Source organism: Rhizoctonia solani, chromosome 10, assembly GCF_016906535.1.
Source record: "Rhizoctonia solani chromosome 10, complete sequence".
Taxonomy (NCBI): Eukaryota; Fungi; Basidiomycota; class Agaricomycetes; order Cantharellales; family Ceratobasidiaceae; genus Rhizoctonia; species Rhizoctonia solani.
In genome coordinates, this window is record NC_057379.1 from 1090055 (window position 1) to 1103798 (window position 13744).

General features: G+C 44.3%; 3 protein-coding genes across 3 annotated transcripts; 1 reads left to right on the forward strand and 2 right to left on the reverse strand.

The window, feature by feature from the left end:
* Window positions 1-13: 13 nt before the first annotated feature.
* On the reverse strand, window positions 14-4361 carry RhiXN_08527 (beta-lactamase superfamily protein; the record flags this gene model as incomplete). Its single annotated transcript, XM_043328343.1, has 12 exons — window positions 14-224; window positions 283-438; window positions 489-620; window positions 678-847; window positions 900-1477; window positions 1530-1671; window positions 1727-1915; window positions 1973-2597; window positions 2648-2750; window positions 2802-2955; window positions 3826-4164; window positions 4230-4361. The coding sequence occupies 12 exons, from the start codon at window positions 4359-4361 to the stop codon at window positions 14-16; spliced, it is 2931 nt and encodes a 976-aa protein (XP_043183728.1).
* A 5847-nt stretch (window positions 4362-10208) lies between these two features.
* Window positions 10209-11848, reverse strand: RhiXN_08528 (F-box-like protein; the record flags this gene model as incomplete). The annotated part of the gene is made up of 2 exons (XM_043328344.1): window positions 10209-10589; window positions 10646-11848. The coding sequence occupies 2 exons, from the start codon at window positions 11846-11848 to the stop codon at window positions 10209-10211; spliced, it is 1584 nt and encodes a 527-aa protein (XP_043183729.1).
* Window positions 11849-13137: 1289 nt separating this feature from the next.
* On the forward strand, window positions 13138-13603 carry RhiXN_08529 (uncharacterized protein; the record flags this gene model as incomplete). The annotated part of the gene is made up of 4 exons (XM_043328345.1): window positions 13138-13279; window positions 13334-13348; window positions 13403-13438; window positions 13488-13603. The coding sequence occupies 4 exons, from the start codon at window positions 13138-13140 to the stop codon at window positions 13601-13603; spliced, it is 309 nt and encodes a 102-aa protein (XP_043183730.1).
* Window positions 13604-13744: the final 141 nt, after the last annotated feature.

Consider the following 13744-nt stretch of genomic DNA (forward strand, 5'->3'; position numbering starts at 1 on the left):
TTTGTTATACAAGTCAATCCATAGCTACATCATCGTCAGCAGTCAGTTCAGTTTCGAATACTTTTTCGAGTGCACCCATATAACTCCCGACCTTCCAGAAATGTGGTGTACTGATAGTCATATAGTCAAAAGCCAGCGCAGTGGCCGTGAACCCAGACTTGATAATAGGTATTTTAGGGTACCTCTGCGAGAAATGGGTCAAAAGCAAGTATTTGGCGTTCATTCTAGATCGCAAAGTGTTAAAACTCGTTAGCAATATATATTAGTGTAAAGCAAGCTTACCTAGTACCCATTTCCATTGCTTGTCCAATAGTACTATGGCCCTTTTCAGCAGCTTTCTCCCATTCTTCATCCGCCATTGACGCTTCGTGGATGAGAAGTGTGACGTTTTTGCCCGCCTCGGCCAAGGTATCACATGGCATGGTGTCGCCAGAGTAGCTTATCTGCAAGTTTAACAAAACTTTAACCCGACTATAAATAAAACTCACGCAAAGCTCCAACCGTTGTTGTGCCGCGCAACAATACCAAAGCATGAGTTTGTTCGATGACGCACGGGAACTGCTTCGATAGAATCGAATCCCAGTAGGCCAGTGATTTCCTCTATTTTGGTTGAAATGGGCCTATGTTTTGAGTCGCTTAGACCATAGAGCTGCGTTTAGCAAATAGACTAAGCTAACCTTGAATTACTTTCTCTGGAATACCTGCTCTTGGGTTTTTCGATTTGAACAATCCTAACGCCATTTTCTACATCCAGTCCAATATCCTCGAGATCATGATACTCCCGAACACAAAGTTCGCTGGCCCTATTTAGAATCAAATAAAGTGGTTCCTTGGGTGCAGGAGTCAACTTTTATTCACAAATTAGTTTGTATGCGCCATAAATCAAAGGTAAAACACACCGCTCGTCGTGTCGTCAACAGCCTTAGCAGTCCCATGTGGTGATCTCCGTGAATATGTGATACGAATATACACTTGACATCCGCGAGAACAGAATATGCGTTCTCGGGCGCTGTTTCATCAACGCCAAATCGACGACACATTTGTCCCCAAGTGTTTTCGCCACAATCAAGGATTATCGATCCGTAGTTGGGCATCTGGATGACCGTTGATATGACTACACTAAGAGCGTCAGAAAAAATAAGAACGGGATTTACCATAAAGAATATGCTACCATTCCGGTACTTGGATGGGAGCGCACTCCCTGTCCCAAGAGTAGTAACCCGAAAATCATCCCCAGGAGCCGGATCGTGAGTATGAGAAGACAACAAATCGGAGATCTGCTGCCTGGCCTTGTTGAATGAGTCTCTTTCGTCGTCGGTTGAAAGTAGGCTTTCGCCTCGAGCATGAGTGGCAGTGTCTTCCTTGTAAAGATCATTTTTGACGCCCGGAAATAGCTTGAGGACTGGAGGCTTTGGAGGTGTCATTTCAGTTACAAAACCAGGGCATAATATATATGGGTTCTGGAAAACATTGTTCACTATCAAGGGCAGATGAGAGCCGCTAACAGGTTTCAGAGTAAAATATCTCACATTTGGCTATTTCGTCCTTGGAGTCGTTTTCACGAGGGGCAAAGAACATATCTTTGTCGAGTTCAGAAAGGATCAACGAGAGGTGTGCGCTTGATTGGAACGAGATAGAATTTGGTGAGAAATCTTCACTGGCAACCAGGTGCTGCCGAAACGCTCTGTTAGTAGGTCGGCAACAAAGACATGATGATACGCTATACATTACACTCTGGGGGAGCAACCGTTGCGACCCAAGATCGATAACGGGGATCTCTGAGAACACCTGATCCAGCGCGGTGGTAAATAGAACCGAGTACGAAAGGAGTTTCTGACCGAATCGGATGGAAGGTCTGGGGGTCAGGTAGACTGGGAATGTAATCCTTAGTCGGGCAGTCAATTATCAAAAATCCCTATAATCCAAATGTCCATCACATTAATCAAGCCAGTAAGGCAGGAGCATATCTTACCGTTGGAGCCTCGCTCTCTCCCATACACATATCGGGGGTGATAATATTCTGAACTCCGTTGACCGTTACGGTCACCGATTCACCTTTTGTGAGTTTTCCTCGTTCACGCTTTGGCACCCCTAGTGCGTCCGCTGCCTTGGGGTCGAACTTGCCACGAATTTCCGGACCCAGGATCAAATACGCCACTGATGTTGATATTGAACCCTCAAAAACAGGGAGGCGATTCAGAGATCTACGTGGTCGTGGAGCGCGACTTATTCCAGGAGGAGAGTTCTCTTTATTTACGGTTGCTGGTGCTTGATTCTGACTAGAACGACCGGGGAACATGTCACGGATAATAGTGGCACGCCATTCATCGGCCTCGACTCCCTTCAGAGTGGAAGTATTGCGAGAGTGCTGTGCTCCACTACGCTCTGACCCACCATCTGAATTATCTCGGACCGGACGTTTTGGAGAGCTCGAGCGTAAGCTTCCCCCTGAAGCTTTGCGCTTAACTGGTATTGATATAGCTTCAGAAATCTGAGGCGACATCGAAAATGCGTAAACTCGAATAAAAGTATCTTCGTAAATTTTTTCGAGGCCTTGTGCTTGGGTGATCTCAGTGGTATTCGCACTCATCCAATCACTGGTCAAATTGGAAGTTAGATCTAATTTCGGAGAGATACAATTACTCACCGAAAGACGTAAGATCGAGCAGAGGCAAGAAAGTGATTTAGTCCAGGGGGGCCGAGAACGTCTATGCCTGTTACTCCGGCGTCTGCCAAGCTCATGAGCATACCTGAATGTAGTGATTGGTTTAGTCGAAAAATAACACCAGGAATCGTCTCACCAGTTAGCCCCCCCAGACGAGAAACCTTCATTTGGGTCAAGAAGATCGCCTTTGATTTTTTGATACCATACTTTTGTTGGATGAACGAGCGAGTAGTGCCTTCGCCGCAATTGAATAGATAGTGTGCCGTGTCGAAGTGTACAGAAATGCAAGGCTCGGTGTCAGAAGTTAGCGCAGAAACAACCCTAGTATGCCACCTCATATTAGAATTGGCCGATGCACGAGTTTTGGATGACATGATTTCTAGATTCTCTGGTTGTTTAGGCGCATGGAGAGATGTAACGAGACGAGTGAATGTTAAAAAGGTCGGGGATCTCCAACGTCGAGTCAAACAACGAGGGAAGTTTGATGAAGCAACTGAACGGAGAGCCAGGGCTATTTGATGGCTATTGAATGGAGTCACATCGCCAATAGGCAAAATATCAAGATATTGACTCACCGACCACCAAGTGGTCAAATTTTTAAACCTCTGGCTAGGGAGGTGGTTGAAAATATTATTCTCAAACAGTCTTGATATAGAGTGATATTAGTCTCGAAACCAAGTTCACTCCAAATATGCTAGGATAACTTAAGAGCACAGTATAGGAGTGGCACTGCCGTTGGCTATGTGGGGCCGAATTATGGGATAAGCGCCCAGAGAATTGGAACTGCCGATTACCTCTTGATCATACAGTAGTTCGACCTATTGCAAACCTGATGCGCTCAGACGTCAGTCTCCCGGATTCAGTATTAAGTCTCATAAATGAGAAGTGTGACATCCTTGGACAAATCCATTTAGGGGCTCGTCTTTACAAAAAATTTTTAACTACTCAACTGCATGACCAAATACATGGTAGCCAAGTGGCTAAATTATTACACCACAGCGTCTCATCAAAGCTATATATACGATACATTGTCGTATCTATTCTACAGAGACGAACTCACTCAAATGCTCGGGTACTTTAATCGGGTGCCATGACCTTTTGTACCCCTGTACCACTTTCCCCTTCGAAAATGGGTGGGCCAAGTTAACCTTGCCGCTTACCCACTGAGCCCTCACAGTAAATGGCCAATTAAATCTTTGAGACTTCAATCTATCTCCTATCTCCTTGAGGTGGCCAGGGCGACTAACAGTACCCGAAAATATAGCGAGAGCTGCCGTAGAATCACTATTGACCAACACTCTTCCGGTGTATTGCCGTGCTAAGAGCACACTGACGAGCAGCTCAAACGCGATAGCCTCCATCCAATTAATGTCGCGACCATTGGATTCCCACTCGGGTTTTATATGAAATATGTAATATTCGCGTTCATCCTCGAGCACGATTGCTACTATCCTTGTACTAGTTGCGGCATCGACCCAGCATCGAATAATAGGCGTATCCTAGACAGTATTAGATCTACCTGGTCACCGTTTGACTCGAGTATGAGTATGCAATAGATACACACCGTTTCTGTCATGGGGGACTTATGGTAGTGCGACGTAGGGTTTGGCCCAGTAGTAGTGATCACTTTTTGCCCTCTTATAGAAGAGTATTCTGCTATTTTCAAAGTAATGCGGCGGGAAAGGCCGTATAGCATGTTGACAGTGGGGTGATGATTCAGCGATAACATGGGTTTGATCTGACAGCGACATCTATTAAATAGGTATATGCGCATAACTCTGAGAAGGGTAGTTAAGAAAGCAATCTCGAGGGGTGATGGACTGATAGCGTGCACCGCTAGCTACCCTTTAATATGAGCTAGTGTAGTATATTTGAGCTCATAGGAACCACAGGTTGTTCCTCGTTATCTAGGTAATACGAAGGATTAGTTATGGCCGTATCCATACTCCAATAGTCCGTTCTTAGGCAATGAATCTACTCTCACACCAATAAAGCGTTCTAACAACAATGAGCACAAGGATGATGTTCAAACACGCACACTTCCGGTGCACATAAACCACTCGAACCCACGCTCAGGCTATTAGTGAGATTATCTAGTTATTCTTGACCCATGTATAGTCGCCAAACTTGTGACGAAAGTTCAAAAGCCAAGCGATCCTCAGGGATGATTATGTAGGTAAACAATCACAAATTTACCTAATAGATCGGCCGGACAAAACCTGTTTGTATGTATAAACCTTTCTGGAAAAGGAATCCCCAAATTAGCAGTTCCCTGGTTAACAACCCAAACCTTTTTGCCTGAAATGAGTGTCCCCGTACCTACCTTGATCTCAATTGAGTAATTACACTTGAGTAATTTCAATCGAGAATCAATACATGTGTATGGGGCACAGTGAGTATACAGTAAAGTGCGTGTTGATACGACTTATTGACTTGAAGGTGCAGGGTTGACGGCCACGCTAGGATGCATTGCCAGGAACCAAGTGATTGGTTAATTGTAACAGCTGGTAAGACGGCTGCTACTCTGGTTGGCCAATGTGTCCTGAGCCAGGCTAGAACATCAATGTATTTGAATTCAAGAGGAGTCAAATTGCTTGCTGGGTGTGCCAATCCAGAACGACAGGACTAGCCACGCACCCCAACGCAAAGGGATTGGCGGAGTAAGGTTGTAGTATTAACTAAAAGCGGCAGAAGAGAGTAGCTGGACAATGGAATGAGAGTTCAATTCAGTAAAGGAGACTCTTGATGGGCCCAGTCCAGGCTAAGTACTAATGCAATGAGCTTTGTGTAAGGGTTGCACAAGCAAACCGTTTTGTTTCAGAATTCATTTTGTAACCCACACAAGATTTGTTATTACTAGAAGCGGCCTGTTTTGGGACCACTGACCTTGTTTCAACTTCAGCCACTTGTGCTGGCTTGGGGTGAGCTTCTGTTGGCGTACGTCAGAAGGGGCACTCAAGCTTGACCCCCCTTGCATGCTGCCCTTGATGTTAAACTTCCCTTTTTTTCATTGCACAACTTGTGTTGGGCGTGTGGGACAACTATGTAGACACCGTCAAACCTTGATGATTATACATTGCCGCCATTAGACTCACCTTCTTGGGTGCAAACTGATGCTTACAGTTGGGATGAAGCTCATGGCAACATACAATATCAAAACAGAGCTGGATATTGCAAATGGCCCCTGTGGAACTGTACATATAGTACGCATTATTGTGGAAAACAATACAAAAGGGAGGGGGAGAGACCAGCCATGCCCAATTCATATATTGTCATGGATATAGCAACCCCTCCAACAGGAGGTTTGACACCTTTCAATAGTTATGCAATGTTGAGTGGGAGTTGTAAAGCTAAGACAGCAAGGTTGTTATGTGGCTTTGGAGGCAAGCAATTCACAACTCCCCATGATTGCCATCTGGCTCTGGAAGATAGGAGGCTCAAGCAATTGGATACTGAGACTGCAAACCATGAGTTAGCAGTACTGAATAGGTTAAGAGGCAAAGCTCATACATAGAACCAAGGGCATTGCAGTGAACATAGGGATCAAGTGAATGGGACAAGCTATTGGTTGTGAAAGCACCAGTGTGTGTGCATGCTTTGTGCCACAGTGCTCAAAGTCATATGACTGTAAAAGCAAGGAAGAGGTCCTTAGTTTAGTTGAAAGACTGTTCATCTTTTAACATAATCATATCTCCATCTTTCAATGTAATCATACCAATATTATACTACTGTTGCTTGTCTGGTTAGTGTTACACCCTAACAAAATATACCACTGGAGTTACCTCTTTTTTTTTTTAGGTATTTTTACTATTTTTTACAAACTCTTTATCTCTACTTTTTTAATCATGTGATCTTGGTGCTTACCTTGCCAAGATGCTGCACCAAGACCTGCCAAGATGCTGTGCCAAGGGTGCTTACCACAAATCCATGCTTCTATGCAGCCTGCAGCATGCTTCTCTTTATCTTTAGGGCTTCTTTTTCCCACACATTATCTGTTTGTAATTAGCTAGTCCTTGTGTATATATACAACAGGAAAATTGCTTGGAAACCCCAAGTTGATTTTACCTTGTCTACCATCCAGACAGGCCTCAGAAGTTAAGCAGTAGTGTTAGGACCCTAAGTACTTTTACTTGCCAGTAGATGCTTGGACCTTTGTCCTGGACACAGTCACATGACCAGTACAAGTGGTTGCATGCTGGCCCAAGCCCAAATTTGGGGGGTAGCAGGTGTAATCATGGGTTGTCAGCAGAGGAATAATAGGGCTCTATGGCTTAGTGTTCAAGCTGGTTCAATTCTGGCTAGTTCTATTTTCCTCTGTTTATGACAATAGCCTAGTGTTATACACCACTGTAAGGTGGGTACATGCTGGTGGGAGCAGGCGCTTACAGCTGTACTACTACAAGCAAGACTTATGTAATCTACTTATCTAGGCTATACTAATGTTGCGTAAGGCAACCTTCTACTAACTACTGGCAATGGGGCCTTAGGCCTGGGAGGTGTGGTAGGTGTGGTAAAGGGTGTGAGCGTCTAGACTACTGGGGGGCTGGCTACTTAGCTGGCTGGCTACCTTCTCTAATGAGTAAGAGATGAGGTAAAATCAACTTGGGGTCTCCAAGTGATTTTCCTGCTGTATATATAGACAAAGAGGCGCTATCTACATGGTCTGTGCATGTGAGAAAAAGAAGTACATAAATGAAATAAGAAGGGTACTTGTTGTACACCAACTGTAAGGTTGGGTACACGCTAGTGGGCGGGCGCTTGAGGCTGTACTACTACACTTGCTTATGTAAACTAACTATCTAAGGCTATGCTAATACCGCTTAGGGCGGTCTACTACTTCTATACTACTGCAAGGGGGCCTTAGGCCTGGGAGGTGTGGTGAGTAAGGTAAAAGGGGTAACTACTGATGACTTAAGGGGCCGGCTACTTAGCTGGCTGGTTGTCCTCCTCAATGTGTTTGAGACAAGGTAAAATTGACTTGGGGTCTCCAAGCAATTTTCCTGCTGTATATATAGGCAAGGTAAAGGTATGTACATGGTCAATGCGCGTGAGAAAAGAAGAGTCTATGTGCAAAGAGAAGCGTGCTGCGGGCTGCGCAGAAGCGTGGATTTCTCCTAAGCGCTCTTGGCACAGCATCTTGGGACGGCATCTTGGCATGGTAAGCGCCAAGATCATGTGATTGAAAAACAATAGATATTGAGATCAGAAAAAATACTAAAAATATCAGAAAAATCAGATGAATCCAGTGGTATAGGTAAGGAGGTTACAACAGTACTGCAGGCTGCGCAGAAGCGTGGATTTTTCCTAAGTGCCCTTGGTACAGCATCTTGGCACGGCATCTCAGCATGATAAGTGCCCAGATCCCATGATTGAAAAACAATAGATATCAAGTTTGGAAAAAATAGTAAAAATATCAGAAAAAACAGGCAAATCCAATGGTATATGTGAAGAGGGTGTAACACCTAGTTAGTAGATTTCCTTGTAGTAGTACAGCCATAAGCACCTGCCCACTAGCAAGTAACCCACCTTACAGTTGGGTTACAACAGAGGCAACAAGTCTGATGACACAGATTGGACAACTATTTGTACTGGTGTAGGCAGCAGTGTGGAGAGTGGAACCAAGAGTGGAAGGATGAGGTGGAATTGGCAACTGAATCAAATACTCATTCACAATATACATACATTTTCAATATTTTGGCTATTCATCTCTTTTCAAATTGGCCCTGGATCATTTTTGACTTGAAACCTTATTTTCTGTCTTGAAAATATTCCTTTCTCCCTCACTTATTGCTCACCATGGAACTTGGTTTTCTTTATGACATTGTATACATTTCCTTAGATACAAAATAAAAATCATTTATCAACTCCCACCCTGTGACTTGGTGATCCCCTGCCTGTCTTTTTGCAGCAAGATTCATAGCATCAAGCTTTGCTAGAGCATGGATGGAATTTTGCTGTTTCATTTGCAAGATCAAGAAAAGGACTATGTGAGAGTGTATACACTGGCGTGCAAATGAAATGCAACACGTGACCGCATTTCATGAATGTGAACGCAACGCAAGAACAATGAGGATTTATGTATGGATGTATTAGTACAAGATGTAGATATAACTAATTAGAGCATATGTACAAAATATGGTGGTGATCTGATGAGGCTACATGAATGTATGCCTTGAGGTATGCTGCTGGGTGTTGCATTTGATTTGCAAATCCAAACCAACTATCCCCAGCTCTTGTAGTTTTTGCCGATTTCAACCATTTCTTGGCCAAATTCAATCAGACATAAAATGCAAAGGTACTCATATACACTAAAGAAGCTTATATGCAGGCTTACAGTGCATATGAATGAGTTTCTGGTGCTCTATGGCTACCCAGTAAACATTGACTCTTCTCCCCCTCTCCCTCTGGATTACTCTAGATGTGGGAACTATTGGGAGTCAAGAGTCAGTAATTAGGTACATGGTACTATTTAGAGTATATTATTGCACTTTTTTGATGCATGGCTCAGGGAAAGGCAGAGATATTCATGACATTCATTGAGACTGAATGACCACCCCAAAAGTGAGAGGCCTGTAATAGCAGTAAAAATGCAAAAGAGAGCAAGCAATTGTAGCCAGAACATCAACAGAGTGTTATAGATATACCATGCCAAAACTGAGACCAAGCCCATAAAAACTGATGGTGTGAGAGACCATGCAATGGAAAACTCTCATGAATGGTTGGAATTTCATAGTAAAATTGAGCATATTTGGGTGGTTTTCCATTGCATGGTCTCTCACACCATCAGTTTTTATGGGCTTGGTCTCAGTTTTGGCATGGTATATCTATAACACTCTGTTGATGTTCTGGCTACAATTGCTTGCTCTCTTTTGCATTTTTACTGCTATTACAGGCCTCTCACTTTTGGGGTGGTCATTCAGTCTCAATGAATGTCATGAATATCTCTGCCTTTCCCTGAGCCATGCATCAAAAAAGTGCAATAATATACTCTAAATAGTACCATGTACCTAATTACTGACTCTTGACTCCCAATAGTTCCCACATCTAGAGTAATCCAGAGGGAGAGGGGGAGAAGAGTCAATGTTTACTGGGTAGCCATAGAGCACCAGAAACTCATTCATATGCACTGTAAGCCTGCATATAAGCTTCTTTAGTGTATATGAGTACCTTTGCATTTTATGTCTGATTGAATTTGGCCAAGAAATGGTTGAAATCGGCAAAAACTACAAGAGCTGGGGATAGTTGGTTTGGATTTGCAAATCAAATGCAACACCCAGCAGCATACCTCAAGGCATACATTCATGTAGCCTCATCAGATCACCACCATATTTTGTACATATGCTCTAATTAGTTATATCTACATCTTGTACTAATACATCCATACATAAATCCTCATTGTTCTTGCGTTGCGTTCACATTCATGAAATGCGGTCACGTGTTGCATTTCATTTGCACGCCAGTGTATATACACATACAAAACAGGTTTGGGACATAGTAACTGCTGAATAATTGCCCACATATATGCCTATTTAATATACAGCTATTATCCTGCCCAAGGCATTTCATGTGATGCAAACAAGTTCCAGCTCTTGACTGAGCCAGGCCCCTCAGAGGCTTTGATAGTAAACTTAACACTAGGGTATTTTTTGCCCAATTCTTTGATATGAGAAGCTACGCCACCATCTGGGATATATGCGCCATTGTGGTAGAAGTGACACCCATGAAATGTAAACAACCTGATACTCAACGGCGAGTTGCTCATCAACCCAAGAATAGTTGTATCGACCCCGCAAGTAGCCAAATGAAAACCGTCCAATCGACGCTGAGGGATGGACCTCACAGCTTTGTTCAGGTCATCTTGACCAGCATCAAGGAATGTTCCGTGTAGAACCAGTTCTTGAATATCCGGCAGCAAAGTGAGTAGCTCAAGGATATGAAAAAACGGAGAGTTAGCTACGTATACTCTGGTAATGCAAGAACGCAAAAAAATAACTTGATGTTTTCTTCCGTGAAGCGTGGGCCAATCTGTGCCGCGGCTGCGAATTGGAGTGGTTTAGGGCCCGGGGCAATCCACCTAAGCAAGGTAGAAAGCTCATAGTAGTTTAATTTGGATAAGTTGAGCACTTCTAGGTTGATGAGAGGAATCGGCGTGGGGCGGTAGTATACTGGGAGTGAATTGATAATGCTAAGGTTAAATTGAAGGATACGCAAATCTGGACTGCACCGGAGCATATTGGTAAAGTCCGATTCGGGAACAGGGAATCGTCCATGAACAATTCGAAGTTCTACAAGTCCGTGATATGCACGGCTACTCCATGAAGGGAACAGCCGGCTGAGTCGTAAAACAGAGACGTGTAGCAAAATCTCTTCAAATCGTCGCAAAGAAAAGCTTTCGTGTTCTACATCAGGAATGCCAAAATCAGAATTAAGAAGCTCGTGGCCACCCTCGGAATTTTGTGACAAAGTTATCCGTGCCAGTTGTCCTGGCGCACAACTCCTGATGAATGTTTCCAAAATGTTGTAATGGATGTGATAGTCAAATCTCTTCTCAATGTCCAAGTCAAACGATATGACGCGGCTTGCAACCTGGGCAGTCAATTCCCGTACGGGACCATATTGCTTAAAAGATAAACCATAGTCATCTCCAGGTGGATCAAAAATATGGAGGTCTATTGGAAGTTGTCCCACTTTACTCAGATGGAGCTGCACGATACCGCCAAGGTGTTGCTGGTTGAATGGCGCTGACGTGGAAATATCAATGTGTGTCCAGAGAGCAGGAAGGCTAAATACAACCTCTCTCCAACGAGAGCAGACGAGGGAGAGAGCTTTTGGATATACGGGCTCCGACATTGAGCAGCTGGCATAGTCTCGTTTCGCACAGGGCCGTGACCGATAAACCAGATGGAAGATACGGGATAATAGCTCTGGAGGAAGACTGTTGATTGTGGCATGAGGGATTGCTTGGTTCCTACACCAGTTTAAGCTTGCCTTGGCTCCCCGGAGCTTGACCTCGAGTGAGGTAGCTAGCTGGACTTCGGTGCTCATTCGAGGCGTGAGCTGAGAACTGGTTTCGTGTGGTATTTCCCTTCGTTCAAAAGACTCCCGGATAGCTATACATGCAGCAGAATATCTTTCGATGGCAGTACATAGCAGGTCACTCGACGCGGCGAGTTCGTCTAGCATGATGTTACCTGTGTGTCTGGGTTACTCAGGTTTCCGGGTAGGTTCGTAAAAGCCTGAGCGCTTACTCGAGTAACCTTAGTAGCTTACTTACGCAGCTGTATAATACCAACCACAACTCTGATAAAATACCCGCCTGCAAAATCCTTCCTATCATACTTTTCTTGTACAGTATGTAGTGCATGGTTTGCCTCTTGCACCATCGGCTTTGTGAAACAATCTATTCAACAGGCTAATCAACCCACAGGGCAGAACTTCAACCCACCCGTCGCCGCGTGGACCAGCGTTTGAGTCTTGGAGCAGATGAAACACAACCTAGAGAAATGAAGTAAAGAAATATAACTGAGTCCCCTATCCTATTGATCCTGGGGCCCTGGAGCCGAAGCTGGAGGATAGGCTTGTGTTAGGTTAGTCCGGGAAAAAGACCGGGTGCGAATTTAAGTAGTCGGCCAATTATAAGATCTCATTTGAAGACTAATCAAAGCCAGACTCATGGACTAGCACACAGGAAAGAGTCTCAAGAAACATAATCATAGTTCCCGAGCTCTACGAGCATTTCCTCAGGGCAGTTTCGTAAAAATGGTGGGGGTTGACGGCATACCGTTATTTGCAAATTATACAATCACCCAGTTCCCTACTTGACCACATCGTTGCCCTCATAGTCTTTTCCTGAAGCCTCGCTCTGCCCAAGGCCGATAGTATCCCACATTTACAAGCGTCAAAATGGCTCTCGGAAGCGACCTTTAGTTGTCAATGGGATGACTGTATGTGAATCAACTCTCAAGGTTTCAACGGATTCGGATACAGTAATCCCGATGGCTGCAAATTTTCTTTTTGCTCCCGCATTTCATGACTTCCTCTGACTGGATTGTACAACGGGAACTAAACGAAAATAATTATTTGAGTGCCGTTGAGGTCTAGTCTCTATCATGCCAAGTGGAGGCCGATCGTGCTCGGATATGACCCAACCCGGAACCAACAATATACTCTACTCAACATCAGAGACTCTGGCCTCGCTCAAAGACTTCGCCTGTGATCTTCAAGGCACAGAGTCTTCAAACATAACCCCGCTGTCAACTGCAGAAACTGCGACAGTCACTGCGGCACATCGGGATTCGTATACGCCGATATCAGAGCATAGCCACGGGGCGGAAATTGGAATTTACTCCAAATCGATGCGAAGCACGCATGGCCAAGCGTGACCGACGTCATTGATATTTAACCCTTCGTTCCTGGAGCTCGACTTGACAACCCACCTCTCTCATCTTACCTCCTAGCTACAACTATCTACTATGGACTTTCTAAACAAGTTTGCTGGTCAACATACTCAACAAAACCCAGATCAGGGCCACCAACAAGCCGGCGGAAGTGGCGGCTTTATGGGCATGATCAACAACGCTGCTGGCGGTGGACAGGCCGGTGAAGCAAAAGAGGGTAAGAATTTCGTTTCAGTTGACTTGACTCCAATCATCTGAACTCGCTCGATAGACGGACTTTATAAAGGTGCGATCTCATACGCGTATGTCAATTAAATCTGGCTGATTATCGGACAAAAAGCTATCGATTGGGTGCAGGAAAAGTACCTTGGTCAAGGTAAGACCATGTCCCACCAACCACATCGTCCTCTGCTTACGAGTTTCAGGCGACCAATCCAACGAATCTGCTTTGGAGCAAGCCAAGGATGAACAGATCAGCGATTTCATCCGCGCTCAATACAAAAGCGCGACCGGGAAGGATTTCCCTATTGCTGACAAGTAGCCATCATGTGATAAAGGCGGAGCAATCTTGAATCTATATAATTTGTACTGTATATCTTTTCAGTTTTGAAAATCAATCTACTTGAAATCGGTATAGATTGAGGATCAGGCGGCCCATTTCAGAGACTCAATTGGATTAAAG